Source organism: Plecotus auritus (assembly GCF_963455305.1).
Source record: "Plecotus auritus genome assembly, chromosome: 6".
Taxonomy (NCBI): Eukaryota; Metazoa; Chordata; class Mammalia; order Chiroptera; family Vespertilionidae; genus Plecotus; species Plecotus auritus.
This window is the reverse complement of record NC_137773.1, coordinates 89,910,489-89,937,203: the sequence shown is the minus strand read 5'-3', so window position 1 is coordinate 89,937,203 and position 26,715 is coordinate 89,910,489. Positions and strand designations below refer to the sequence as shown.

The 26,715-nt window shown below is 51.2% G+C and overlaps 2 protein-coding genes across 9 annotated transcripts; both read left to right on the top strand.

The window, feature by feature from the left end:
* The first annotated feature begins 5,935 nt into the window (after positions 1-5,935).
* ACP5 (acid phosphatase 5, tartrate resistant) lies at positions 5,936-9,677 on the top strand. Of its 7 annotated transcripts, none has more exons than XM_080674850.1 (6): positions 5,942-5,982; positions 7,256-7,347; positions 7,574-7,834; positions 8,037-8,164; positions 8,289-8,634; positions 9,029-9,677. In XM_080674850.1, exons 3-6 carry the CDS (start codon positions 7,574-7,576, stop codon positions 9,278-9,280), a joined length of 987 nt encoding a protein of 328 aa, XP_080530976.1. In that variant the 5' UTR covers positions 5,942-5,982; positions 7,256-7,347; the 3' UTR covers positions 9,281-9,677. The 7 variants fall into 7 exon arrangements, with proteins under 7 accessions (XP_080530978.1, XP_080530976.1, XP_080530979.1 ...); XM_080674847.1 differs by having other exon boundaries at positions 5,949-6,307; XM_080674848.1 differs by having other exon boundaries at positions 5,951-6,526.
* Positions 9,678-18,455: 8,778 nt separating this feature from the next.
* ELOF1 (elongation factor 1) lies at positions 18,456-23,812 on the top strand. Of its 2 annotated transcripts, none has more exons than XM_080676770.1 (4): positions 18,456-18,529; positions 22,575-22,708; positions 22,833-22,903; positions 23,200-23,812. In XM_080676770.1, exons 2-4 carry the CDS (start codon positions 22,593-22,595, stop codon positions 23,262-23,264), a joined length of 252 nt encoding a protein of 83 aa, XP_080532896.1. In that variant the 5' UTR covers positions 18,456-18,529; positions 22,575-22,592; the 3' UTR covers positions 23,265-23,812. The 2 variants fall into 2 exon arrangements, with proteins under 2 accessions (XP_080532896.1, XP_080532897.1); XM_080676771.1 differs by having other exon boundaries at positions 18,506-18,714.
* Positions 23,813-26,715: the final 2,903 nt, after the last annotated feature.

Below are 26,715 nucleotides of genomic sequence, written 5' to 3'. Positions count from 1 at the left end.
TATTATAAATTTGAACATTAAACATATAAATAGGGGGCAATGTATTATCTTAAACATTCTGTACTGCTTCTAAACTCAAATTATCATATACTCTTCAATTTAAAGTTATCAGCCTGAAATCAATTAGTCATCTCTGGAAGGAGCCACAAAAATCTCGTAAGCTTGTTCCCTCCAAGTGGTGGCCGGGGTAAGCTGGGGGACAGAGTAGGAGGGAGGCTTCTCACTGTAAACTATTTGGGATTTTAAAAATTGAGATTAGGGGAGGGGGCTTCAACTTAATACACATAATAGCCCTGGCCGGCGTGCTCAGTGCTTAGAGCATCGGCCCATGCACCCAAGGGTTGTGGGTTCCATTCCAGATCAAGGGTATGTGCCTTGGTTGCAGGTTCAGCCCACAGGATGCCTGCAGGAGGCAACCGATCGATGTGTGTGTGTGTGTCTCTCTCCCTCTCCCTCCCTCCCCCTCTTCAACGCTCTCTAAAAATCAATGGAAAAAATATCTTCGGGTGAGGATCAACAATAATAATAATACACGTAATAGTGATGGTAATAATAATATTAAGCGGTGGCAGCTGGCTTATAGTTTGTGATTGCTCCGGGCAAGGTGTTATTCCGCATGTTCCATCTGCGGCAGGTCTTTTGGTTCACACAACATCCTGAATTGAGCGACAGTAACATCATCCATGTTAAAGATGAAGAAATGAGGCACAGGAAGGTACAGTCCCCAGCCAACAGTCCTACAGACAAATGCCATAGAGGCGCTGGAGCGTGGACGCAGGCAGACTGGAGCACTCAGGCCCGGCCATTTGAGCAGCCGTCCAGAGCGCCAACGCTGGGTCTCGCAGGCTCATCTCCCTCAGCAATCGTCCACGCTTTCGTCAACGTGACTATCTAGGTAAATATTGTTTTCCTGGTTACAAAAATATTACCAGCCCGGCTAGCGTGGCTCAGTGGTTGAGCGTTGACCTATGAACCAGAGGGTCATGGTTCGGTTCCCAATCGGGGCGCATACCCAGGTTGCAGGCTCCATCCCCAGGAGAGGGCTAAAGGAGGCAGCTGATCAATGATTCTCTCTCATCATTGATGTTTCTATCTCTCTCTCCCTTCCTCTCTGAGATCAATACAAATATTTAAAAATATATTTATCACCAGCTTATAATGTTTAAAGAGGAATTAAGTAAAGAAATTAATAAAGAAGAAATTAATAAAGTCCCATAGCAGCTCTCCCCAGAGGATACCACTCTTCATTTGGTTCCTGTTGGCACCAGAATTTCTTCTTGGTGTGTAGCACCGAGCACTTGCAGTTTTGCATCAAGATATAGTGTGACTGCCCTAATTGGTTAGGCTCAGTGGATAGAGCGTCGGCCTGTGGACTGAAAGGTCCCAGGTTTAATTCCGGTCAAGGGCATGTGCCTGGATTGTGGGCACATCCCCAGTAGGAGGTGTGCAGGATGTGGCTGATCGATGTTTCTCTCTCATCGATGTTTCTAACTCTCTATCCCTCTCCCTTCCTCTCTGTAAAAAATCAATAAAATATATATATTTTTAAAAGATATAGCATGACTGATGGATAGGTAGGTAGGCAGGTAAATGTAGACAGTGATAGAGAGATATCGGTAAACAGAAATATAAAGATAGATGTATAGACAGTCAGTTGGTATACATTTGTCTTTGACTTGCTTTGTTCCAGAACAATCTTTTTTTAATGTTTTTATTGATTTCAAAGAGGAAAGGAAAGGGAGAGAGAGACAGAAACATCAATGATGAGAGAGAATCATTGATCCGCTGCCTCCAGCACACCATACACTGGGGATCAAACCCGCAACCTGGGCACGTGCCCTGACCAGGAATTGAACTGTGACCTCCTGGTTCATAGGTCGCTGCTCAACCACTGAGCTATGCCGGCCAGGCCAGACTGATTTTAAAAACACAGCTTGGACCCCATCCTCCAAACCTGTCACTCTCCAGATCAAGGGCCCACTCCTTAGCTCCAGGCCCTTTTCCTATGGCCCCTTCAGCCTCTGTTCCCCACCTCCTGATACCTTCCACTGGCCTCTGCCCTCCGGCTCTCCTCATACCACTCGTGCCAGTCTGGTGCCTACCTCCCCTCACTGACTGGTGCTTGTCAGAAGTAATGTTAGCCCACTGCCCACCCTGCCCCCACTGAGTGTACATTGGGTGTCCACTCAGACCTGTATTCATGGGAACTCTTGGTGGGGAGGATGGGAAAAGGGTGCTTGACAATGGTGGACACTGAGAAGTGGGTGCTGGGGTGCTAATTGTATCCAGGTAGTCTGAGGAGGTGGCACTTCAGCCAAGTACTCAATGACAGAAAGATGGGGGGAGCGTGGTCCAGCGGAGAGAACAGCAAGTGCAAAGGCCCTGAGGTGGGAATAAGCCTTCGTGTGACTTGAGGGCTGTGACCAGGATGTGAGAGAGATGCCAAATCTAATCAGGGGTCACTGAAGTATCTCTAAGATATTCCAAGGCAGATTACCAACCACAACAGCACTAACATTAGAACCGAAGCAGCCAGAACAGAGTTGGTGGAATCCGCTCAAGGCATGAAGCCAGGAGGGGGGCCAGGGAGGCTGCACATTCAAACCAGAGGGAAGTGGGGTCCTGAAAGGGCACCCCTTCGCTCCATCATCCCCCGAATGAGCAACCGCCTTTGTGCGCCTGGATTCCAGATGCCAGGGAAACACAACTGGGAGCCAGACCAAGACGTTCTTGTCCCAGTGGAGATCTCTCTGGCTGGGTGACAGACCAAAATCAAGATGTGTGGCTTGTCGGGTCATAATAAGGGTGACAGAGGAAAATGCAGCAGGAGAGGGAGTCAGATGGGGGTGGAGGGTGCATTTTAGATAAAGAAACTTGAATACAGCGGCGGCGAAAGGAGCACAGGGTTGCGGGGCGGGGGGGGGGGGGGGGTGATCTGGAAAGGGAAGAGCCTTCTAGGCAAATGGAACAGCAAATGCCAAGGCCCTGAGGTCAGAGTGTGGCCCTATTCCAGGAGGGTAAAAAGACCCCAGAAGAGCAAGGGGAGAGGGGAGGAGTGGGCAGGGCACAGAGGTGCCAAAGGAAGAGCTCAATCACGAGATTGACGTGGCTGTTGGGAAGCCAGGCAGGACTGGGGGTGGGCGGGAGGCTCTGAGCCAGACCTGGATCCACCCTCACAGAAAATCAGCAGAGGAGGGACCCCGGGCAAATGGAGGGAGAACAGCGTATTCAGAATCCGGGAGATGACAGAGCGATAACCAAGAATCCACCAGTTTCACTGCACATGTTGCACAAAGTCATGTGCACAAGCTTTTGCATACTTTTTAATTATATATATATATAATGTTAACACTTTAAGACTTCATAAAATAGTATCACTAGCATCCCATTTTTCTGTTTCTTATTTTTGTATTTTGTTCATTTTCACCCAAGGATATTTTTCCATTCATTTTTAGAGAGAGTGGGAGGGAGGGGTAGAGACACAGAAAGAGAAACACTGATGTGAAAGAGAGACATCAGTTGGTTGCCTCCTGCATGTGTCCCAATCAGGGCTGCCAGAGATCAAGCCTGCAACCCAGGTAAGTGCCCTGGACTGGGATCGAACTTGGGACCCTTCAGTCTCGGACTGACGCTCTCTCCACTGAGCCGTACTGGCCAGGGCCATCCCATCTTTCTGAAGACAAATGTAGGCATAGAAAAATCAACGGAAAAGAAAAATGAATGAATAGTGACTTTCCAGGCAGAGAGATTACTGGAGAGTGTAATTCTTTTCTTTGTGCTTTTCAGTATTTTCCAATTTTTCTATAAAGACCATGTCTTACAATAAGATAAAAAGTATATATATTTTAAAAAATATTTTTAAATATATTTTTATTGATTTCAGAGAGGAAGGGAGAGAGGGATAGAAACATCAATGATGAGAGAATCACTGGTCGGCTACCTCATGCACGCTCCCTACTGGGGATTGAGCCCACAACCCAGGCATGTGCCCTTGACTGGAATCGAACCCGAGACCCTTCAGTCCGCAGGCCATCGCTCTATCCACTGAGCCAAACTGGTTAGGGCTAAAAAATATAAATTTGCGTGGTGTTAAAAAAAAAATACAGAAAGCATAGATTACTCCTAAAACACTCCTGTACCAACCATGTGAAGAAGCAAATGTTAACATTTGGTCCTAATTGGTTCTGATCATTTCTTTTTCCCTTTTTTGTGAAAACAAACAAACAAAACACACACACACACACAAACAAACAAACAAACAAACAAAAAACCCAGTAGGGATGGAGTTGAAGGCCCTTCCCAACCCCTTTGTCCCCCCACCCTGATTCCACTCCCCTGCCTGTCTCCCCAGAAAATAGCCCCTGCCCTGAACCTGAGGGGCCTGTTTCCTGTACTAGTATTTCCATTTGACCACAGATATGTTAAGAGGAAGTCTGTATTTGTTCTGCTGGCAAAATAATTAACAGGGCTTTTTAAGCAACACTCCAAACAGTACATAAATTATACAATGGGACGAGAACGCCCACCCCAAAGAAAGGAGAGCCATTAATGGCTAGCATATAAGTTTCTCCAGCATGTCAGCCCAGCAGGGAGGGCTTTCCTGCCTGTGCTGCTCACTGCTGTGTCAGCCCGTACTGGGCAAACAGTAGTGCTTAATACATGTTGAAAACATTCTTAAGTTTCTTGGATTAAACCCATTTTCAAAGTAAACTATTTTAATTTGGAGTATTTTAGATTTACAGAAAAGCTGCAAAAACTAATGCCAAGCGCTTCGACAGGCTCCTCACTGTTTCCCCTGTAGCCATAACCACCTGTAACTACTAAGAAATTGTGTTTCACCGAAACCGGTTTGGCTCAGTGGATAGAGCGTCGGCCTGCAGACTGAAGGGTCCCGGGTTCGATTCCGGTCAAGGGCATGTACCTTGGTTGCGGGCACATCCCCAGTGGGAGGTGTGCAGGAGGCAGCTGATCGATGTTTCTCTCTCATCGATGTTTCTAACTCTCTATGCCTCTCCCTTCCTCTCTGTGAAATATCAATAAAATATATTTAAAAAGCAAAAAAAAAAAAAATAAATAAAAAATAAATTGTGTTTCTTGGTTGTGTTACAATTACAAAACTGTAGGCTTTGGTTGGGTGTCACCAGTTTTTGCACCAACGCCCTTTCTCTGGCCCAGGACCCCACATTTCATTGGGTCCTCACGCCTGCGGGGTCTCAGCCAGTCTGTGACACACCTCGGACTTTTTTCTTCTTCATGACTGGGGCATGTTTGCAGAGCCCGGATTCTTCTGTCGAAAATCCCTCCGCTGAAGTGTATCTGGTATTGTGCTCATCATTAGCCCGAGGCCCCCGGCTGCTGGAAGAAACCCCAGAGGTCAGGCGTCCTCCCCACTGCATTCTATCAGGGCCACGGGATATCAAGCACTGGCCACTGGGATGTTAGCCAGGGCCATCTGGTTAGGGTGGTGTCCGCCAGGCGTCTCCACTGTGACGTTCCCAGCTTTTGCTTTTCCATACCTTATTCACTGGATGAGAGTCAATCACTTTTGAGCCCTGTCACACTCAAAGGGAGGACGCTCCATCCTCAGTGGACAGAGCGTCGGACTTCGGGCTGAAGGGTCTGGAGTCGGATTCTGGTCAAGAGCACAAGCCCGGGTTGCCCCCTCGATGGGGGGGCGGGGGGGAGGCCTGCACGAGGCAGCCGATCAATGATTCTCTTTCATCATCGATGTTTCTATCTATCTCTCTTAAATCAATTAAAAAAAATTTTAAGGAGGCTGGAAAAACTGAGTTCTGGCTCCCGAGGGGCCTTTGATTGACATGATTTGGAATTCTTTCTGAAGAAGATTTGACTCATTTGCCCTCACACCCATTTTAAAGACCAGAAGACTGAGGGTGGAGACTTCCTCACTAGACGGTGGCCCAGCCCAGGGCAAGGCCCCACCCAGCGCTGGACCAGGGCCGTGGCGCCCCAAGTGTGAAGGCAGGTGGCGACTCTGGGCCCGCGTGGGGGAACGGGGAGGAAATCGGGTCCGGAAGCCGCCGTCCCGAGCCCTAATCGTGTCTGCGCTGCCAGCGCCGTGAGGAGTGGCGGCGCGGGGTGGCTGGGCAGGATTCCGGGGCGTGGCTAACCCGGCCAGGTGGGAGCGCGGGGCCCCAGAGGACACCTGGGCCCGCCCCGGGCTCGCGGGTCGGGTGGCCCGGAGCTGGGCCTCCGCTATCTGAACGCGGGGCAGCCCCGCACTTGTGCAGCGCGGCTCCCCCGGCGCCTGGCGTTGACCTTGACCCCGGGCCCCAGCCAACCACAGGTGAGACCCGCCCTGCAGGTGTAGACTTGCCGGCCGACTCCCTTGGGAGGGGTCTCCCCGGGTCCTTGTGACCCACTTCCTGTTACCCTGGGCTGCGGCGAGGGACTGCCTGCCGTGCTGGGTGACCCCGGGGCCCCTGTGCACCCTGCGGGGGCTGCAGGCAGCAGCCTGAGTGTGCAGGGACTATTCCGGCCAGAAGAGGGAGGCCGCGAGTGGAGGGTAAGTCATCCGGGCCACCCGTGCTGGGGCCCCGGTGCCCAGGCGCCTGTCCCAGGGGCTGGGGTTACTCGGAGAGCCTCCCAGCCCTGCGGAGAGTGTGAGGGTTAAAAGCCCGAGGTCACATGCAGTGCCATCAGCTGCCTCCCGCCTGGGTTCCTCCTGCAGGAATGGGGGCAGGGAGGAGAGGAAGGTGTGGGCAGGACTTCCTGGAAAAGGGGGACCCTACTGTTGGGGGGAAGGGGTGACCCTGGGACACACACTCAGATGTTGTCAAACACACACACACGCAATTCACGCTAGAGACACAGTGCAGGCACACAACACGACCCAGGCACAAAAGAGGGACTCCCAAGTCATCGCCCCACACAGCTTCTGGCGCACATCACAGACACCTGGGCCTTGCCTGCTCGGGGGGCACGGGACTCCCAGGCACACGGCAGACATGTGACCTTGGCAGCTCAGACACAGGCAGGACGCGGACACCCAGATGAGTCTGGCTGGGTCACACACAGCATGCAATAGCGGCACCTCAGGCCCACAGCACAGACAAGCTCCCAGGTCAGAGCTGTGACTGCGGTGGTAGGTGGGGCTACACTTGTGTGCCAGACTCCCACCCATCCACTGCCCATGGCTGGGGAACTCCACGGCTCACATGACCCAAGGGGAGGGCTTCTGGAACAGCCCTGGAGAAACTGCCTCATCCTCACTAATGATCCATTTCCGCCCCAGAGCATAAAGGCTCGGTGACCCTGGCCAGTCCTGCCCTGTAACGCAACTGCCCCTTGGACTGTGCCAAGTGACTGGCCAGTGCCTCTGCCAGGGTGAGTGCTGGGTCCAGGATGAGGGAGGGCAGAATGGGCCTGCGTGGCCACCCTTCCTGGCCCCTGGCCGGACACCACCTACCCGCTCACCCTCCCAGCCAACTTTGCCCTGAAGTCCTGGGAACTAGGGCACCCGGGGGTTTCCTGCTGGGCTACAGCAGGGCAAGGGAGTGTCTACTGCCCACGCCTCAGCCAGGTCCCCAGACACTTGTCTCTCGCCTCCCAGATGGACACAAGGACAGTGCTGCTCGTCCTGCAAGCCTTGCTGCTGCTCCCCCTGGCTGATGGCACTGCCCCCATCCTGCGCTTTGTGGCAGTGGGTGACTGGGGCGGGGTCCCCAATGCCCCATTCTACACAGCCCGGGAAACGGCCAACGCCAAGGAGATTGCCAGGACTGCAAAGATCCTAGGCACAGACTTCATCCTGTCACTGGGGGACAATTTCTACTTCACCGGCGTGCAGGATGCCGAGGACAAGCGGTTCCAGGTGTGTGCCACTGGAGTGGGGGCGGGGGACACGCGGAGAAGCCGTGGTCAACTTTCGACTCTGAAGGAGGCAGAGGGAAGCCGCTGACACTTGTGGGGACCTAGAGCTCTCAGGGTCTCTCTTGTCCTCGGCTCCTGAGTTGGTGGGGGCATTGGGGTACTGCTTGACCCTGGGGTGAGGGTGCCCTTTCTGTCTGCTGCAGGAGACCTTTGAGGATGTGTTCTCTGCCCCCTCCCTCCGCAACGTGCCCTGGTACGTGCTGGCTGGCAACCATGACCATCTGGGCAACGTCTCCGCACAAATTGCCTACTCCAGGATCTCCAAGCGCTGGTGAGCCTGCTCCCCACCCATCCCCCAAGCCTCACTCAGGGGCACAGAGGGGCCCACTGGCCTGAGCGGACCCTGGGGCCTCTCCCCACAACGAGTGTGCACACCACCCCTGTGCCCTCCATAGGAACTTCCCCAGCCCTTACTACCGCCTGCGCTTCAAGATCCCACGGTCCAATGTGACCGTGGCCATCTTCATGCTGGACACAGTGACACTGTGTGGCAACTCGGATGACTTCCTGAGCCAGCAGCCACAGAGGCCCCGTGACCCACAGATGGCCCGTACACAGCTGTCCTGGCTCAAGAAGCAGCTGGCGGCAGCCAAGGAGGACTATGTGCTGGTGGCCGGCCACTACCCAATCTGGTCCATTGCTGAGCACGGGCCCACCCACTGCCTGGTCCGTCAACTGCAGCCACTGCTGGCCACGTACAAGGTCACCGCCTACCTGAGTGGCCACGACCACAACCTACAGGTGAGGGACCTGCAGGTGGGGTAGGGTGGGGAGCCAGGTAAGGGGCCACCACCCCAGTGGATGTGCCACATGGCACATTGGGATCCTCCTGCTGTTTGGGGTTCTCCTAAATGTCACGCTCCCTCAAACTCTATGTTCTTTAACCAGGGAAACAACCCAAAGTTCCCCCAAAGCTATCATGATGGCTACCAGTTGCCAGTAGCTTACGCAGTGCAGACTTGTGAAGTAGGATCGATACACTCCTATAGCTGGGGAAACTGAGGCCCACAGGGGGTTTATGTTGCTTGCCCAAAGTGACTGGAGACCCCGGACTCAAGAGAGGTGGGCACAAAGCCCGTGGTTGGCCTCACTGAGGGGCTGGGGGCTCCCCTGACCCCGAGTCCTCCATCCACAGTACCTTCAGGATGAGAACGGCATCGGCTACATACTGAGCGGGGCTGGTAACTTCATGGACCCCTCGAGGAGGCACTTTCGCAAGGTTCCCAGCGGCTACCTGCGCTTCCACTACGGGGTTGAGAACTCACTGGGCGGCTTCACCTACATGGAGATCAGCCCCAAAGAGATGAGCATCACTTACATCGAGGCCTCGGGCAAGTCCCTCTTCAAGACCAAACTGCCCAGGCAAGCCCGGCTTGAGCACTTGTGAGGGGCCGGAGGCAGAGACTTCCCTGCCAGTGGGGTCATGGGCCCCATTGGGACCCCTGCCCCTTGGCAGGACTTCTCAGGGGCCTGTGGTTCTGCTGAGCAGGAACCACGCTCTTGAACCTGACATCCTTCTGTCACTGCCAAATATTCAATAAAAGAATAGATGCGCCCTGGCCGGTGTGGCTCAGTTGGTTGAGCGTCGTCCCATGCGCCAAAAGGTCGCCAGTTCCATTCCATGTTGGGGCCCATACCGAGGGTTGCCTGTCCCCAGTGGGGGAGCATGCAGGAGGCAGCCGATCAATGTTTATCTCTCATCAATGTTTTCCTCTCTCTCACTTCCTTCCCCCCGACTCCCTTCCCCTCCCTTCCTCTTTCTCTAAAAAAAAAAAATTGTTACCAATAAAAACATTAAAAAAAAAAATAGATGCAAGACTGCAAATGTCCCTTTCCTGACCCTGGCAAGTTGCGTCACCTGGGTTCTAGAGTGTCTGCCCCCCACCCCTTGCTGGCCTGTAACTCCATCTCTTAACCCCATCCACAGCCAGCTGGCCCCCTACATGGATATGATTTTAAGGAAGGACTGAACAGGGCACACCATTCCCTTCCTCCTCTTCTCCCACAGATAGGCGTCTCCCCAACCCTAAGGGACCCCACAAGACTTGCAACCAGGGGAGCAACTAGCAGCAGCTCGCCCCAGGCTCACCCCCTGAACAACCTGTCTCAGTCCCCTTTTCTCTGCCTTCCCAGTGAGCCTTGCAAAAGTGCCTCCTTGAGCCCTTCCTTGTTTCACTGCCCTGAGTGTGCTTTTGCTTCGGTCAATAAATTCTTGCTTGCTTTGCTGCACAAAAAAAAAAAAAAAAAAAAAAAAAAAAAAAAAAAAAAAAAAAGGCCAAACAGGAAAAAAAAAAAAAAAAAGGTACAAAACAAGCCTTCCTCTCCCAGCCCATCTCCCTAGGGACAGCCACACCGTCACTGGTGCCTCCATCAGCAAAACATCCCTCTTTATGCAAAACAACATCTTTCCCACACAGTTCTGCACCTGCTTTCTAGTTAACCACGACTCTTCTTTCTACTTAACCACAATTCAACTGTCTGTAACAGAACACTCATTTTGTTCATTTCAACATGAAATTGCTAATAAGGTCATATGGCTCAAGGTGGTCTCCCACCCACCTCCCTGTCTTTCCCTCCCCCTCTCCTAAAAAGAAACAACTTTTTATGACGGCTTTGTTTCTTTCCGTATGTCTCAATGCAAATAAAGACAAGTGTGAATGCCTTTGTCTCCTCACTGATCTGCACCTGGTTTTGTGTGTGTGTGTGTGTTTTTCAAACCAACTTTATTTAGGTGTAATTGACACATTTAAAGCATACAGTTCCAGTCAGGCTGGTGTGGCTCAATGGTTGAGCATCCGCCCAAGAACTAAAGAGGTCATCGGTTCGAATCCGAGTCAAGGCACATGCCTGGGTTTGGGTCTCGATCCCCAGTAGGGGGCCTGCAGGAGGCAGGCTCTCATTGATATTTCTCTCTCCCTTCCTCTCTCTAAAAAAAAATTAATTAAAAACCATGTTTTTAAAGCACACAGTTCCATAAACACCTACCACAATTTAGATACAGGAATAAGCATGTCCCACATCCCCAAAGGTGCTTTCCTGTCCCTGCCTGTTATACCTGGAGATCTGCCTATCTGCTCTCCGTGGCTTCCGGCTCTTCTGCGGCTACGGCTACGGAGGCCCCACTGTGTGCCTGCTCCACTGCCTATCTAACCAGCCATCTCCTGAGGGTTGCCAGGATCGCATCCAATTGCTATCCTCAAACAAAGCTGCAATCAATGACCCTGTCCCTATTTCCTGCATGAGCAGGTAAGTTTGTAGAATAAACAAGACACATTCCAAAGAGCAGGACTGCCGTTCTTTTTTTGTTTGTTCTTTTTCTTTTTTTTCTGCTGCTGTTCCTTTTAACAGGCACGGAGCTTCCACCTATGTCACCGGTTCCTTGCTGGGGCCCTGTTGAAATCTCCAATCTTTTCCTTTTACCAACATAGTTATGGAATTGTATGCATTCCAGGCTTTTGTACATCTGTGCAAATATGTATGTAAAAAAAAAAAAAGTCCAGAAGTAGAATTGTTTGAGGGCCTGTTTCTTTTTCTTTAAGAGGATTTAAAAAACATTTTTGATTGATGGATGGATGGATTGATTGGTTTTAGAGAGAGAGAGGGTGGGAGGGAAGGAAGGAGAGAGAGAGAGAGAGAGAGAGGGAAAGAGAAACATCAATTTGTTGTTCCACTCATCTATGCAGTCACTGGTTGCTTCTTGTATGCCCTGCCCCGATATCGAACCCGCAACATTGGCGTATTAGGACCACACTAGCCAACTGAGCTACCGGCAGGGCTCAGGCCTGTTTCTTATGGTGAAGGCTGAAGGCTGAAGGCTGCAGAGAAGCCAGTTCCCCTCTGGGGAGAGTTGAGTAACAGCCATCCAGCTCCAGGCCAGTCACCGAAACTTCTCCTTTGGTCCGCCCTCAACTGCTGCTTCAGCTGCTCCAGGGCAGGGACGCCAAACAGCCTAGACACAAAGTAACCGAGGCCACTGCTGGGAGGAACCCGGGGAAGGGGCACCTTCCATGGGCTACTTAAGAGATGTCCATAGTGTTGAATTTGTTACAAGATACACGTGTTACTGCTAAAATTAAGCAAAGCGATCTTACCCAAAGACCAGCCCTAAGTACTTTACAACTGAGTTTACCCGGCTGGCATTATTACCAGCCAAGCTTTATGCCCCAAAAAACAACAACAAAAACCATCACTTCTAATCCTGACCCGCAAGGGAAGGGCCATAATCAACCTTGCTTCTCAGAGGACATTACAGAAACTGAACGGATTGCGTGCCCAAGGTCATGCCTAGGAGTTGGCAGACTCTCAATCTTAACCGCGACAGTCACCCTGCCTCTTCCCACTGACTCAGAGGCTCTGGGCAGAAAGGGGTCTGAATCAGAGGTCAGCCCAATGTCCTATTGGTGGGGCCTAAAGCGTGGAATTAGCCCAATGTCCTGGGTCACAGGGCCCAGAGCTTGGAAAGGAGAAGTGACACATCAAAGCTGACACAGGGAGTGAGTGGCAGGGATGGGGTTGGTCCCCTCCTCCACGACGGCCAAGTAATTGCTACCATGCACCAAGAACAGAGTCCTCTGCAGAGAGCTGGGGACACAGGAGCACCCAAAAGAATAAGGCAGGGTAGATAGTGATGCTCAGAGAGCTTTGGTCCGGCTCAAGGAACAATGCCAATCAGCACACAGCCATTGTTAGAAAGATGCCTTCTCAACTGCAAGGATTAAAATGACAGAGTTCCTCAAGGGCAGTTGCAGAAACCACTCTTCTCACTCTTCCTAAGCAACCACTTCTGATTCAGTCATCACGGATATTATCAGGCCCCTCTCCACTCTTCACGCAGAGTGCCAGAATGGGCACCATCACCCTCAAGCAGCAACAGGTTGTCTCCAGAGAGTCAGGCCACACCCACCTCCTCACCAGCTTCCAAGAATCATGAATCAGAAGGTGAGAGACCTGCCTTACCACACAGCAAAATGCACTGTCATCAGAACAGCACAACAGTGCCCTACTAAAATTAAGCAAAGCTGTCGGGTGGTGTGGCTCAGCAGTTGAGTGTTTACCGGAAACCAAGAGTTTACCGGTTCAATTGGTTTGATTCCTGGTCAGGGCACATGCCCGGGTTGTGGGCTCGATCCCCAGCAGGGGTGTGTGCAGGAAGCAGTCGATCAATATTGCTCCTCTCTCCCTCTCCCTCCCTCTCTAAAAATACAAAATATGTATTTTGAAAATATTAAAAAAATATAAAAACCAGCACAACATTGGCTTCAGGAAAATGCCCAGAGGGAATCCAGAAATTCCAAGAACACATGAGAATGTGATATAGGTTGAAGGTGGTATTGCAACTTTATAGAAAAGGGATAATTTGCCTTGTTGAATTGCCAAGAAGACAGAGCCTGAACCCTACTTCCAACCATATACAAGAATAAATTCCAGAGGGATCACATATTTCAGTGTAAAAATAAAAGAGTAGAAGATGAAAATGAGTATCCCCAAAAAGATCCGAATGAGATGGTTCATAGTAGTTCTATTCATCATTGTCCCAAAATTGGAAACATCCCAAATGTCCAGCAGTAGTTGAAAGGATAAACAGGCTGGTATCCTATCTAATAAAGAGGGAATATGCTAATTGACCCTCACACTGTCACAAAGATGGTGGCACCCAGAGCCAATCAGGAAAAAATATGCTAATTGACTGTCCTGCCCTTAAAGATGGCGGCGCCCACAGCCACAAGATGGCGGCACCCAGTCCCCTCAGCCCCACTGGGGTGCCTGCCTCTGGAGTCTCCCAGTCCCCTCAGCCCCCCAGCCACCCAGGGCCAGCCCGAGGCTCAGGTAACCAGGGCCAGCTGAGACTTGTGCTGCCAGCAGTGGCAGCAGCAGAGGTGTGATGGGGCATCACCTTCCCCTGATTGCCGGGTCACCTCCCGCCCCTGAGGGCTCCTGGACTGTGAGAGGGGGAAGGCCGGGGAGAGAGAAACCAAGATGGCGGCATAGGTAAACACCTAAACTGCTGCCTCGCACAACAATTTCAAAACTACAACTAAAAGACAGAACGGACACCATCCAGAACCACAGGAAAGCTGGCTGAGTGAAAATTCTACAACTAGAAGGAAAAATAGCCGAAACCGGTTTGGCTCAGTGGATAGAGCGTCGGCCTGCGGACTGAAGGGTCCTGGGTTCGATTCCGGTCAGGGGCATGTGCGTTGGTTGCAGGCGCATCCCCGGTGGGAGGTGCGCGGGAGGCGGCTGATCGATGTTTCTCTCTCATCGATGTTTCTGGCTCTCTATCCCTCTCTCTTCCTCTCTGTAAAAAATTAATAAAATATATTAAAAAAAAAAAAAAAGAAGGAAAAAGAAAAGCTCACAGAGAATTGGAGGTACGGCAAAGGGGCTTTGTGCGCGCAGAGAGGAAGGGCGGCTGAGAGCCTGGCTGACTTTCTCTGGTGGAAGGGGGAAGGAAGCCTCCGACTGCACTGAACCCCAGTTCTGACTGCACTGAACCCCAGTTCCGGGCGAACCACTGGGGACCCACGCTCTTACGGGGGGAGTCTGGACTCTCGGGCAGAGACTCGAGCTGGGAAAGGCAGAAGTCTGAAGGCGCACGCGGGCCAGTGCGCACAAAGGCTGCGGAGGTTGCCACAGGCTTTCCCTAGTGGAAGGGAGTCAGAGGATCCTGACTGCACTGAGCCCCAGTTCTGACTGCAGTGAACCCCAGTTCCAGGCGAGCCCCTGGGGACCCACGCTCTTGTGGGGGGAGTCTGGACTCTCGGGCGGAGACTCGGGAGCCGGGGAAGGCGGAGGACTGAAAGTGCGCACGCGCGCGCGTGCCAGTGCGCACAAAGGCTGCGGAAGTTGCCACAGGCTTTCCCTAGTGGAGGGGAGTCAGAGGCTCCTGACGGCACTGAGCCCCAGTTCTGACTGCAGTGAACCCCAGTTCCAGGCGAGCCCCTGGGGACCCACGCTCTTGTGGGGGGAGTCTGGACTCTCAGGCGGAGACTCGAGCTGGGGAAGGCGGAGGACTGAAAGCGCACATGCGCGCAAGGGCAAGGCTGACAGGAAGCCAAGACTGAGACTCCACCCCATCCAAGCTGAGCACAGAGCCTATTGCAACTTGGCAACTCTAATCCTATAAGGCTGTCTCCAGCACCGAACTTCTCCCAGCATAGACACAGCTGATCCTTATAGCCAACTGACCCAGAGGTCAATTCTTCCCAGTGATACCAACAACAATAAAGACTTAATTTCAACAAGGTTGTACACACAGTCCACAAAGGGGTGCACCAAGAGTGTCCACCTCCAGTTAACTGGGGAAGCAGACCCACTGGGCCTTATTGGAAACCTAGCACAAATATCTACCTTACCAACTCAGGGAAGCAGTGAAAATGCGGGGTCAAAGAATCAGATCACAAACGAAAGAAATGGAGGAAAACAAACGACTGGATATAGAATTCAAAACCACGGTTATAAGACTTTTTAAGAATATCCTAGAAAAGGCCGATAAATATAACGAGACCCTCGAAGATATGAAAAAGGACCAACTAGAAATTAAACATACACTGACTGAAATAAAAAATATTATACAGAGACCCAGAAACAGAATAGAGGAACACAAGAATCAAGTCAAAGAATTGAAATACAAAGAAGCAAAAAACACTCAACTGAAAAAGCAAAAAGCAAAAAAAAAAATCCAAAAAGTTGAAGATAATGTAAGAAGACTCTGGGACAACTTCAAGCGTACCAACATCAGAATTATGGGGGTGCCAGAAGAAGAGAGAGAGCAAGATACTGAAAACCTATTTGAAGAAATAATGACCGAAAACTTCCCCCACCTGGTGAAAGAAATAGACTTACAAGTCCAGGAAGCCCACAGAACCCCAAACAAAAGGAATCCAAAGAGGACCACACCAAGACACATCATAATTAAAATGCCAAGAGCAAAAGACAAAGAGAGAATATTAAAAGCAGCAAGAGAAAAACAGTTAATTACCTACAAGGGAGCACCCATACGACTGTCAGCTGACTTCTCAACAGAAACTATGCAGGCCAAACGGGAGTGGCAAGAAATTTTCAATGTGATGAATAGCAAGAACCTACAACCAAGATTACTCTACCCAGCAAAGCTATCATTCAGAATTGAAGGGCAGATAAAGAGCTTCACAGATAAGAAAAAGCTGAAGGAGTTCATCACCACCAAACCAGTATTATATGAAATGCTGAAAGGTATTCTTAAAGAAGAGGAAGAAGAAAAAAGTAAAGATAAAAATTATGAACAACAAATACATATCTATCAACAAGCGAACCTAAAAATCAAGTGAATTAAAAACCTGAGGAGCAGAATAATCTGGTGAATATAATAGAATCAGGGGCATAGAAAGGGAGTGGACTGACAATTCTCAGGGGGAAAGGGGTATGGGGGGTTCATGAAGAGACTGGACAAAAATCGTACACCTATGGATGAGGACAGTGCGGGGGAGGTAAGGGCAGAAGGTGGGGTGGGAAATGGGTGGAGGGGAGCTATGGGGGGAAAAAGGAGAAATAATTGTAATAATCTGAATAAAGATTTAAAAAAAAAAAGAGAGAGGGGGAAGGCCGGGCTGAGGGACCCCCCCCCCCTTCCAGTGCATGAATTTTCATGCACCGGGCTTCTAGTATCTTCATAAGGGAATATAATTCAACATAGAAAGGAACAAACTGCTGATAGATACAACATAGACTCGAAGGTAGTAAGCTGAGTAAAAGAAGCCAAATCCAAAGGCTACATATTGTATTAATCTGTTCATGTGACTTTCTGAAAAAATATAAAGCTATAGGAAATAAAAACAGATCAGTTGGTGCCAGGGGCTAGGGGCAGGGAAGGAACTGACTACAAAGAAACAGCAGGAAACTTCTTGGGGTGAAACATTCACTATCTTGATTGTATAGTTTCACGTGTATATGCATATGTCAAGACATAAAATGTCAGTTTAAATACATGCAGCTTATTATGTGTTGATTAGCCTATATAATAAAAGGCTAATATGCAAATTGTCCCCTGGATGGGGAGTTCGACCAGGGGGCAGGGCCAGCTGGCCAACTGCCTTCGGCCTCTCCCCCCAGCCGGCCCTGCTCCCAATCAGCCCCCCACTCCACCCCATAGGGGTAGGTGGGCAGGCCAACCTCCCATGTCCCTCCTCACCCCCATCCCGCCAGCCCCATCTGCCCTGACCCCACCCGAGAGGAAATTTGTGCACGGGGCCTCTAGTATTGTTACAGAAAACTGGAGAAGAACCAAGCAACACTTAGAGAGATGGAGTTACATTTATTATTATTATGCGTAGGCCCAGAGGAAAATGTCTCTCAAATTCTGGGCCCCAACATGGAGGAACTTTGCCTATTTATATGTTTTTACCTTCTTTGTCTCTCAAATATGGGGTGTTTCCGGTCCCCTTTGCAAGTTCTTAAAGAGCCCTATGTGTTGGGGCTTTGAGACCTCAACCAAAGGCTTGGCCTGGCTCCAGCACTGATAACTTCGTCTGGGGAATGTTTATGGCCTCTCTGGAGTAGTCTTATTTTCCTTATTATTTAAGCAAGCAAGCATTTACAGAAGCCAAAATAGCAGGGTTAAAATTTTAAACAGCAATTTTTATATAAGATGGATGCTTCAGTATCTCAATAAAGCTGTGAAGGAAGGGAAGGAGGCAGGGAAAAACTACCCTTCAGCAAATAGAGCATTGTTGAAATATGATTTATGTAGCTACTAAAAACAAGCGTTATCTGTATGTGTACTGACCATTAAGTGGAAATAGCAAGTTGCAAGGCAGCGGTTCATTGTATGATCCCACCTGTGTGTGTTCAGGTTTGTAACCAGCACTGGGAAGGGGGCTTCCAGAAAGGCACTTCAAAGGGTAACACTGCCCCCTCGTGGAAACCTTGGAGATAGGTTTATTTGACATACATATTACAAGTTTATTTTCTGAACACTCTAATGAAACAGTTCTTACAAGATCACCAATGATCAAACGCAGAGCTGTAGCAAGATCCAAAGGTTGTTAAAGTTGGAGAACAGCGTCTTACAAGCTCCCCCTCACCCTGATCCAGCCATAATAGTATTTGCAATTCCTTAGCACCGGTCATTTTATTTCATTTTTCTATAGCAAAGGTGGAAATTGATGAAGAATAAGCACAGACTATCACATGGGGAGGGGGAAAGAGTCCCCAGCTCCGGGATAGTTTAATGTGTCCCACGTTGGGGAGAGCTGGGTGGGCTGCGAGGGGCTGGGGCTAGAATCTGGAGAAGCAAGTAAGACATCCCCAAGAAGATACTGCAACCGAGGACAGGATACCTTTCCAGCTCAGGAATGGCCGGGCCCAACGCCCCTGGAAGGCGGGAACTGCCGCCCCTGGGAAATGAAGAGAAGTAGTACGCTTAAGCGCTCAAGCCCATGCGCAGGCGCACTGCGAAACTCCCGCCGGCTCCCCTCCCCGCCCATGAGAGTACGCATGCGCACAAAAAGATGTTGGCGGAGGGGGTCCTGCTTATTGGCCTATCCCGGCTGCGGGTGGGCGGGACGCGAGGGGATAAGGGGTTCCGCTTCCGCTGAGAGACGGAAGTCACTGTCTCCCGGGTGAACGAGGCTGTCGCAACGAGAGAAGGCTTGTGCAGGTGACGGTTCACGCGGGAGGGCGTTGGAGCCGGGCGGGCTGGGTGCTCTTCGACTCGGGACCGCTCACGGGGTACCGGAGGAGGCGCCGAGGGCCCGGGGGTTGGAGGGTGGTCCGTCAGGGAGCTTGACTCCCCCGGGTCCCAGCCGGCTAAGCGCGCTGCTCGAAGGCTCCGCCGAAGCCTGGGTAAGCATGAAGGGACCGCTCACCCTCCGCCACTTGAGTCTCGGCAGGATCGGAGGCCGACCCCCTTCCATCCCTTTGTCGGCGCGTTTGGCCGCCGTCACCGAAGGACCGGCCGAGGAACCTGGGGCTTTATGGCAGGCCAGCCCCCTTTTCTGTGGTGGGGTGGGTTATTGTAGTCACCGGGTAAAATGAGATGGGGCGGGGGGGAGACATCTGTAGCTTCTGATTCAGGAGACTCATTTATTCATTCAACACGTAGTTATTGAGCGCTTAATGCGTACCAGTCACTATGCATGTTGAGGTTTCAGCAGCGGGCAAATCACGCCCGACCCCTCCAGAACTGACATCCAGTGAGGGTAGTTCTGGGGTGAGGCTCAGAAATCAGACTTTTCGGAGGGCCCCCAGGTGATTCTGTTGCAGGTGGTACCCAGGGCTGGACTTTGGAGAAAAACTGCCCTGGTAGGTGAGAGCATGGGCTCCAGAACTGACTACACCTTACTGAAGTCTGCAGGGTTTTGTGGGGTCTGGCTGCTGCTTCCCGCTTCTGTCTCATCTCATACCCGTCTCCCCATTGTTCACCGAGCTTCAGCTGTACCAGCCTTTCTCTTTCTCGAGAAAAGCTTCTGCCTCGAAGCCTTTGCAGTTGCTGTTCCCTCTGCCTGGACTGACTACCTTGCATGGTGCCTTCTCATCATTCAGGTCTCATCTTAAGTGACTTATGCAGAGGGTCCTTCCCACTCTGCCCTTATCTGAAGCAGCCCCCCTTCCGGAAGTGTTTAACCTTGTAGGACTTAACAATATTTGGAGTGATTTCCCTTAGTAGTTAACTTGTTAAGGGTCTGTCTTCGTCCACGACCATAGAAGTTTCACAAGAGCAGAAACCTTGCCTGCCTTGATTGCAGCATTGCTGTGGGGTAGTGTTGGGCCTGGCATTACTTTATTCATTCATTGGCTCAGTAAATATTTGTTGAGTGCTAGCTCTGTGCCATGAACAATTCTCGGCTCCGAGGATACGAAGAAATGCCAGAAGTCCCTGCCCTCGTGGAATTTACATTTGGAGATGCAGGGAGACCAATGAGGAGGTTGTTGTGATAATCCAAGCCAGAGATGACCAGGACTCGACTCACACCAGGACAATAGCCCTGGAGGTGGTGAGAAGTGGTCAGGTTCTGAATGTGTTTTAGAGGAGCAGCAGGATCAGGATCAGATTAAGAGCTGGGTGTAAGAGAGAGAGGAATCGAGGATGAGTCCTCTGAGGTTTTTGGAAAGATGGATTTGCTGTCTGCTGAGATGGGGAAGACTGGGAGAGAGGAGGTTGAGGTGTCAGGAGCTCAGTTTTCGACAGCTTACTTTTAAATGTTTGTTAGCATCAGATGGAGGTGTGACCAAGAAAAGTAGAGGGGCGAGTCTGTGGTTCAAAGGACACATCAATGCCACAGAGGCAGGTGGCATCAGTGTAGAAGAGGCATTTGAAGCCTTGAGGCTGGGTGAGATCTCCATGGAGGTGAGTATCGGCAGAGGAGAGGGCCCCAAAGATTGAGCTTGTGGACTCCTCATTAGAGAATTGGGGGGCGAGGGAGGTCAGCAGCAGCAGAGTGAAAGGAACTGTCAGGGAATCAGGGGTGTAAGAGTGCGGGTTCTGAGGGTCCCATGGGAAGGGCAGGAAGAGAAAACCAGTGTGTCCAGTGCCCTGAGGAGTGGGGACTGCCCCTTGGGACGGGCAGCATGAGGCAGGTGGTAGAGAGAGTATAGGAGGGAAAACAGCTCTACTAGAAACTGCAGAGAAGGAGGTGTTTTGTTTTGTGGTGGTTTATTTGTTTTTTAATGATGGGAGTGTGTTTGTTAATGACCTGGTAGAGACAGAAAACGTGATGTTGGGATCCAGGGCACAAATTGTTTTTATGGGGACCTCAGACATCCGTCCAAGGCAAAGGAGGGAAGGCCACATGGGATGTTCTCTGCCAGCTTTTTTGTTACAAAGTGACTTGGACGCATCCTCGGTTAAGATTGAGGATGTTGCCACAGCATGGATGGACCTAGAGGGTATTATACCAAGTGAAATAAATCAGAGAAAGACAAATACCATATGATTTTACTTATATGTGGAATATAAAGAACAAGATAAACAAGCAAACAAAACAGAAACAGACTCATAAATGTGGAGGACAGACTGATGGTTGCCAGAGGTGAGGGGCTTGGAGCTCGCTGAAAAAGGTGGAAGGAATTGAGAAATATAAATTGGTAGTTACAAAATACTTATGGGGATGTAAAGTACAGCCTGTTAGGAAATACAGTCTAATACTGTATGGTGCAGTTGGGTACTGGAAATATCAGGGGAATACTTTGTAAAGTATATGATTGCCTAACAACTATGTTGTACACCTGAAACTAATACAAAATGTTGAATGTAAACTGTAATGAAAAGTTAAAAAACAATTTTTTAAATATATTTTTATTGATTTCAGAGGGGAAGGGAGAGGGAAAGATAGAGACATCAATGATGAGAGAGAATCATTGATTGTCTGCCTCCTGCACCCTGGGCATGTGCCCTGACTAGGAATCAGTGACCTCCTGATGCATAGGTTAACACTCAATCACTGAGCCACTCTGGCCAGGCTTTAAAAATTTTTTTTAATGAATGAGGATGTTACATAGAAAGTGATTGCTACATATGAATGAAATTCTGGTCTGTCTTCTGGCAGATTGCCAACCTCCCCTGTCATGGAGGAATGATCATAGAACCAGCAGTGGAGAGAGAGAGAAAGACAGAGTATGATTGGGAGAGAGGGGGAGCTCATTGGAAGGCTCAGGAATGGTGAATGCAGAGCCCTGAGCCCAGCGCCTGGCATAGAGATTCGTTCAGTGGTCTCTGCCTCTAAGACATATGTCCCAATGGCACCTAACTAATTTTTAACAACACTGTTCTTTAGTGTTCGATAGAGCCCCTGCCCATCACAACCTTGGAGGTCGTTGTGGACTCTTCCGTCTCTCGCCATACCCACTCATTCCACTGATTTGTCTCTTCAGTCTCGCCAGCTGCTTCTCTCCTCCCCAAACAGCCCTGTCCCAGTTCTGACTTCCATCTTTGCCCAGACTTTTAACCTGTATTCCTCAGTCCCTTAAAAGCACAGGGTGAGGTTGTTATTTCTCTCCCTGGCCATCAGGATCCCTCTGTTCCCTCTTCAGCCTGCCCCTCCCCCACTTGCATGGTCCCCAACTGCTAGCCCAGCACTCAGATACCTGCCCCTCAGCCTTCTACATGGCATTTCTCTTCTCTGTCCAGTAACCCCTCTTCTGTGGATAGGCTGCCCAGGGAGCCTGTCGGAGGCTCTGTCAAATCCCTTGAGTGTCATTCCTCCTGGGTGGTCCTTGCATGTCTTTTGACAAGAGGAGCAGCTGCTCCTAAAAATCATCGGCTCCAGAGCACTTAGGCTCTGCCCAGCCCTGGGCAACTGGCCTGTCAGTCACTCCTGTTATCCTCACCAGGAACAGTGGCCTCCTGTGTAGGTGCCAATGATGGATGGGCCATATACAATGCAAGCACTTAGGATTCTGTCAGCCCCTCTGAGGTAGCAACCTCATCTCTATCTTATAAATAAGGAAATTGAGGCACAGAGAGATTAAGTAACCTATTGGAGGTCATGTAGTAAGTGGGGGGTGGGGCAGGATTAGAATCTAGAACCTGCTCTCACCCCCTCTACCCAAAGTGCATTGGAATTGTCTGCTGTCTCCAGAGGGTGCCATTGTGCAAGTCCTCCTTTCACTGTGGGCCTGCCGCACCATCTTCCCGGCTGCTTCCCAGAACATCTGGAGGGCCTCCTGGGTCCCGTGAGTCGTTGACATCTGTCCTCCCCTCACAGGTTTGCCCTCCTGCAGACATGGGGCGCAGAAAGTCAAAACGAAAGCCACCCCCCAAAAAGAAGATGACAGGCACCCTAGAGACCCAGTTCACCTGCCCCTTCTGCAATCATGAGAAATCTTGTGACGTGAAAATGTGAGTGGGGAATGGGGGCCAGGGATCCTGCCTCATGGGGCCTCCCTGCCCTCAGTCGGGAATGGGCTCCCCCTTAAATACAGGCCTCTTTGCTTATCAGTCCCTCTATCTCCTCCCATTCCAGGGACCGTGCCCGTAACACCGGAGTCATCTCTTGTACTGTGTGCCTAGAGGAATTCCAGACGCCCATCACGTGTATCCTTGGGAAACTGGGCTTTATCCAGGGGGTGAGGATGGGGTGGTCAGGGCTGCCCTGCCCAGGGTGGGCTGCTCAAGGGCAAGGGGTAGAATCAGCCCTTGCATCTCGGGCCTTGCTGTGTATCCTGTGCAGGGCTGTGGCCACTCAGAGGAATGGGTGCTACCTGCTTGCTTAAGTGGGGTGATAGTGTGCAGGGCAGGGGTCTAGCTGACATCAGCGTGAGCAGCAGGGGTGTATACGGGAAAGGGGAGGTGTCGGATGCCAGCAGTTGCCCTTGACTTCAGCGGCTCAGATCTATCAGAACCAGTGGATGTATATAGTGATTGGATAGATGCCTGTGAGGCCGCCAATCAGTAGCAAAACAGAGGACCCACCCCCTTAGCAGCCCCGCTGCCGAGGACCAGCCCACTGGGTACCAATCCAGAGACATTCCTGAGGTCCAGGGTGTGGGTCCAGGGCCTTCGCAGCCCCCTGCCTGTGTATGGAGTGGATGTGGATGTGAATGTTTGGCTGCAAGTATGGCCATGGGGATGTGCTCATGGGCAGGGGGCTCCGGGGGCCTGAACTGCCTCTTTGGCTCCAAAAGCCTTTGACTTGCTCCCTCTTTCGGCCCTTGACCCCCTGGCTCTGGAGCCCTGGCTTCTCCAGGGGCCAGTGTCCTGACATCCTGGGTGAGGGCAAGACCACAGAGACAGTCTCAGGACTCTCCGCCTCCTCACCCCCTCTCCAGCACCTTGCCCGTGTGAACTGGACCCACGCCCTCCTCCGCCTTTGAAGGACTGTGGCCTGGGATTCAACACCACTGGATGGGGGCCCCGGTTCATGTGTAGTTGCTTTTATAGAAGGGGAAGGGGCTGGGTTGGGGACTGTTAGTCACCAGCTCTTTAATAAAGCAGCCGATGCAGACTCCTGGCTCTCTGATTTCCTGGGTTCTGGTCAGCCCCCTCGGCCCAGTGAGGGGGGAGAGGGAGGCCTGGCAGGCCATTGTAAATGGGGTTTGGTCAGTCCTTCCAACTATCCAACACTTGTCCACTAGACAAGCATCCAAGGTAAAACCATGGTAGTGCTGGGCGCAGGGAACTCGGATGACCCCACAGACATGTGGGCAAGCATTTATTTTTTATTTATTTATTTTTTATATATATTTTATTGATATTTTACGGAAAGGGATAGAGAGTTAGAAACATCGATGAGAGAGAAATATCGATCAGCTGCCTCCTGCACACCTCCCACTGGGGATGTGCCCGCAACCAAGGTACATGCCCTTGACCGGAATCGAACCCGGGACCCTTCAGTCCGCAGGCCGACGCTCTATCCACTGAGCCAAACCGGTTTCGGCTGGGCAAGCATTTAGTTCCAGTGAGAAATAGGGCAACAGAGCCTGGGGTGCGTGGAGCATGGTGGTCAGGGAAGGCTTCTTGGCTGACGGAGGTAACTCTCAAGGGCCACCCTCTTCAGTGGCTTCTCTCAGGCTTGTCTGTCTTACCCCCTTGTCCCAACAGCCACCCCGTGAGGCAGGTACCGCAGGCTTGCAGGTGAGGAAACAGGCCAGAGATGGGAGGTCACTGGCCCAAGGTCCCACAGCCAGAAAGTAGCACAGCTGGTCCTTAAACCCAGGACACCTGGCTTCACCACCCAGAGTATAGGCTGAGAGGACAGCTCTTGGTTTTGTGGGGGCTGGGGAGCTCTGGAGAAGAGTAACGGTCTTCAAAAGGGACCTTTGTCCCAGGCTGATGAGTCTCGAAGGCTGGAGGTGGTGCCAGATGCAGGGGTGTGGTACAATATGTATTGATCTTTGTCCCCATTCATGGCTCAGAGCTACTAAAACTCTTGGAATTTCCAGTGCGATCACCCAGGATGGAGCTGGTCACCAGAAAGATCAGGTGATTACTGAGGGGAACTCCCAGCCACCTCTGGGAAGAGTCAGGGAGAGACTACAGGTTAAGCTCTCTAAAAACTTCAATAAGATTTGGTGAACAGTTGAAACCTGTATAATTTTTTTAAAATATATTTTTATTGATTTCAGAAAGGAAGAGAGATAGAAACATCAACAATGAGAGGGAATCATTGATTGGCTGCCTCCTGCACTTTGGATGGAGCCCACAACCCAGGAATGTGCCCTTGACTGGAATTGAACCTGGGACCCTTCGGTCTACAGGCCAACACTGTTATCTACTGAGCCAAACCGGCTAGGGGGAAACCTATGTAATTTTATCAACCAGTAAATTCGATTTAAAAATTTAAGTAAATAAAAGGTTTGATGAGCTTCCAGGTTGGTGAACTGGGGAGGTGCTGGGAAGGTGGTGGGTACGAAGCGCATGGCGGCTCCGCTCTCTTTCCCCAGCCTTGCCCTGTGCAGCTCTTCCTTTGGGCTGTTCCTGGTTTACGCCCTTTTATAATAAACCTGTAAGTGACCTGTTTCTCTGAGGACTGAACGATCTAGAGCCAGTTGGTCACAAGCACCTGGACTTGCAATTGGCAGCTGAAGTGGGGGAGGACCAGCTTGTAGGACCGAGCCCTTCTTCTATGGGATCTGACACTATCTCCAGGTAGTGTCGGAGTTGAGTTCCTTGCTTGGTAGTGTTGGAAAAAGCACACATCTTAGCATGGCTGATGGTGAGCACCTGGGCACTGCACAGCGCCCTCAGATGGTCTCCTGGTTATGAAGGTCCTGACTCTAGCCTGGGGCAGGTCCAGCTTCACCTGAGCCTGAGCAGCAGGGGACCTGAGTTTTAGATTTCTCGTTGGTACAATGGGAAGGATGATGGAACCTTCCTCCAGGGGCCACATTGTGGATGGAGGTGCCTAGTTTGGTTTGAGGGACTCTAGAATCCACCCTGGATGTTGAAGGATGTGAACAGTTAAATGGTGAGTTGGCAGGAAGCCCTGACCACCAGGCCCAGCTACTGAGTCTGGCATGCGCCCCCTGAAGTCCACCCTGCCCTGAGATGCTCCTTCCTGGTGCTCCCCTCTCCGCCAAGGCCCCAGGTAAGGTTTGGTCCAGACAGGAGTCAGTGGTCATGAGCAAAGTGGTGGACGGGCCTGGGTGGGATTGCCTCCGGGGTCCAGGAAAAGGGGTCTCAGTCCTCTGGAATCCAGGGCCCGCCCACCCCAGTCTCACTGACCAAGTGCTAATATGGTGCTGTTTTCCACAGGAGGCAGGGCCCAGAGCGTGGATCCTCAGTGTAGCTTCTAGAGCTGGCCCTCGGGGAGCAGGACTCACAGTAGCCAGGCCAAGAGCGCCTGGAATCCAGTTTACAAGGCCCCAAGGGCTAAATCATCTGCATGTAGGTCTTCTGATGTCTGTATGCAGATCCCCCACGTTCCAGCCTCATCCCCTGCCCCGGGGAGGGGAGTAGAGAAGGCTGCGCTGTGACCCCTGCATGGCTGCATCCTCTCCTTGGAACCCTGACAGTTGGTGGCTTGCAAGAGGGATGAGTGGGGCTGACGTCACAGAACAGAGTCCCCTCTGAAACAGGGAGGATGGGCGCCTGGCCACAGACTTCTAGGGTCCTGGAATGGCAGGCGAGACTGGGGGGTCAGCTGTAAGAAGAGGGCAGAGTGAGCCTGGCGCATAAGACAGCCATGCCCTGCAATCAGCTACTCAACTGCTCTGTGCCAATCAGTAAAGGCCATTGCTCTGGGCTCCCAAAATGCCCATCCTCACCCACTGCCCTGTCCCCTCACCCCACACACATTGCAATCCAGGACTAAAGGGGTCCCCTGCCTACAGGGCCCTCTAGGACCCAGCTTGGCCATTGGTCGGTGCCAAACATCCTATTTGGAGAATTCATTTAAGCTTCCCCAT